The sequence below is a fragment of the Leucoraja erinacea genome, chromosome 4, assembly GCF_028641065.1.
Source record: "Leucoraja erinacea ecotype New England chromosome 4, Leri_hhj_1, whole genome shotgun sequence".
Classification (NCBI taxonomy): domain Eukaryota; kingdom Metazoa; phylum Chordata; class Chondrichthyes; order Rajiformes; family Rajidae; genus Leucoraja; species Leucoraja erinaceus.
In genome coordinates this window covers 109,151,784-109,154,707 of record NC_073380.1, presented here as the reverse complement: position 1 = coordinate 109,154,707, position 2,924 = coordinate 109,151,784, and the positions used below count along the sequence as shown (strand labels likewise).

Sequence of the window (2,924 nt, the reverse complement as noted above, 5' to 3'; positions counted from 1 at the left end):
ATAGTAGAGACATGACTAGTACACAAAGTAAAGACAGAATTCAATACAAAACACAATATGAGGCAATGAATGCACAGATGAAAAGGGAGGGGGACGTGGGGCTAAGGATAGGCAGAGGTGAAGAGATGGGTCTTGAGGCGGGACTGGAAGATGGTGAGGGACACAGAATTGCGGATCAATTGTGGGGAGGGAGTTCCAGAGCCTGGGAGCTGCCCTGGAGAAGGCTCTGTCCCCAAAACTGCGGAGGTTGGACTTGTGGATGGAAGAGGAGACCGGCTGATGTGGATCTGATTATCACTGTTGTTTATCATTTACATAAATAATTTGGACTGCAGATCTGGAAGAATATTTTCATTGTTTACATTTGACATTGAATTTGAGGGCATCCATAAAACCTGTATGAAAACGGCAACAAAATGCACAAAATATGAATATATTTGCAGAATGACAAGGTAGATGTAAGATTGGGGGGATTAATAAAATGATTCAGATGTTTAAAAGCAATGAAAAAAAGATTGTACCAAGATTGTGCTGGACCTATAAAACAAAATCACAAACAATTTGTATTTGGGTACCTGGAGAACAATTTCAAAATTTGTGGATAATTCTAAATCGAGGGGCATTGTCAATACTGAGGAATACAAATAGAAGGCAATATTTAAGAAATTTGCAAGAAGAGTTTATCATTCATGGATTAATTTGAATATAGATACATGAGGTTTCATCTTGCTAGATCTTCAGCTGCCAATCTGTGCCCAGAAAACTTCCTTAAGCATTGGGATAATGATGAAATTAATTTCTGTTTTGTTGATGTTGATAAAGATATTGGGACGGAACACTGAAGAAGGATTTCGACCTGAAACGTTGCCTATTTCCTTCGCTCCATAGATGCTGCCTCACCCGCTGAGTTTCTCCAGCATTTCTGTCTACACTGAGTGATAACCCACTTATTATCATCAAAATAGATACCACATGATTGTGTTTATAAGGCAGCATGTGTAGGGCCTTGGCTGGATCAATGATCATTTAAAATTTGACATCACCAGCAATCTAATAGTCCCTCAGTACACTGTCCCTAATCAGTAGATTTATTTTCACTATTGGCACTAGAATGGTTATTAGCCGAACAACCTTATAGAGCTAAGCGTTTAAGTTACTGATCCACGGTTGTCATTCAGCGATTTAGTTTCCAATTGTGCTATTTTGTTTACATTTCAAAACTTAATGAGAAATCAGCTACCAGTGGGGAATGTAGAATTTGTTGGTCAATTTACTTTCCCCAGTTTACTTACTTCATATGCATTACACCATAAGGAAATATACTTCCACGTATTTGCAAGCTGTATGGGTCTTGTTGATCTCTGGTGCCACTTCCATAAATGTCCTGGCATTTCCAGTTCCCTTAAGTCCAGATTTCAAGATTATCTTCGTTTTAAAAGTTTTCCCTAACTGCATGAATGTCAGATTTATAGTAGTGCGTGTATCTTTGAATGCGCTTACTCTAGCAATCTTTCAATAAGACCGGTGTCCTGGACGGAGCGGTGGTGCCGGTCCCCTTTAAGACTTGCCAGACGGGAGGTAGGAATGAGCTCTCCTCTCGCTGGCCGGGCTTTCTCATTCTCGTGGTCAATGTCTCCGGCATTGCTGCTGAGACCGAGGCTCAGCATCGCGCACATGGTCGTGGGGGAGTGAGACAAGGGAGAGGAGTCACAGCGAGCAGGGCGGCGGAGGAGACGGCTACTTGTGCCGCCGCTGCGGCCGGGGGTTGGGTGGTGGGGTGGGGGGGGGAGGGAAGCGGGAGGGGGCAGGTAGGCAGGCAGTTTACGGGGAGTGTGAAGCGGCGCCGGCGGCAACGGGCTGAGCGCAAGCGCTCTGAGGGAATGAGCCTCCAGCAAGCAAGAGCAGAGTAAGTGAGGCAGAGCAAGGAGCGCATATACCACGGCCACTTCACACACTCCACTCACCTCCTCTGTCCCCGTGTCAACATCTGTCCGAGCTGGCATTCCCATCGATACACCTTTCCACCTATCGATCCTACAAATAGCAACAGCTGGCTGAAACTGGCAATGTCTCGGCGAAAACAGAGAAACCCCAGGCAAATCAAACGTAAGTTAAAATAATCCTGCTGATGGTGGTAGTGTCTGCTATTTGCTGAAATGTGTTATATTTTTGTTATTTAATGTAATTTCGGTTAAAGTTTGAATTTAACTATCGATCTCGCTACACAGTTAGTGCCAGTCTGGGGTTAGCAATAACATTCTGTCTATTATGTGTTTCTTTTTTAAACTATGTAAAATAGTAATTGAAATTATACAAATTACGAAACTTAAAACTCATCGGGTTATACTGAATGGAAACTTGCTGTCAGCGAGCATTGGTTGTACATTCAAACACGGAAGTATTATTTGTTCCTGCTCGTTACATTTAACATTTATCTCCGTGTTCTCTGACTGGATTTCACGAACGCAATAGTTTCTGCTTGTCATCTTAAATACTTTAAAATCTGCAAACTATATACAAAAGAATGTAATGGACCCAACTGTGAATTGATTGCGAATCTTTGCATCGCAAGCTGTGTTTGTGTTAGTTTTCGTTCCATCTTTGTATTAAATAATGTATTAAATGAATGACGTTTAAATTATATAATCTAGAATGCCATAACGGTGCAAATGATATTGATGATGTATCTGTATATTTGAATTCTAAAGTCCAGATAACACAAAACCGAGTTAACTGCATGCTTTATAGCGCATATTTAGACCAGAACTCGTCACATTTTACTGGTACCACAAGAATGAATTGTCGGCAAACTTGCTGAACTTTTTTAAAACAAATATTCCACGGCCCCATGCGAGTCTCAGAAGAGTGGTCATATTCAGACAAAAGTCACACTGATCTTGTTTTAATAACGTGTCTTTTTATGA

The 2,924-nt window shown here is 41.6% G+C and overlaps 1 protein-coding gene across 1 annotated transcript in view; it reads left to right on the top strand.

Annotated features, from left to right (window-relative positions):
* Positions 1–1,821: 1,821 nt before the first annotated feature.
* zfpm2a (zinc finger protein, FOG family member 2a) overlaps positions 1,822–2,924 on the top strand; it is a 646,324-nt gene continuing 645,221 nt past the window's right edge. Inside the window, exon 1 of the mRNA XM_055634911.1 lies at positions 1,822–2,106. Within this exon, the coding sequence (XP_055490886.1) occupies positions 2,067–2,106 (40 nt within the window). The 5' untranslated portion in view covers positions 1,822–2,066. The remainder of the gene's footprint in view (positions 2,107–2,924) is intronic.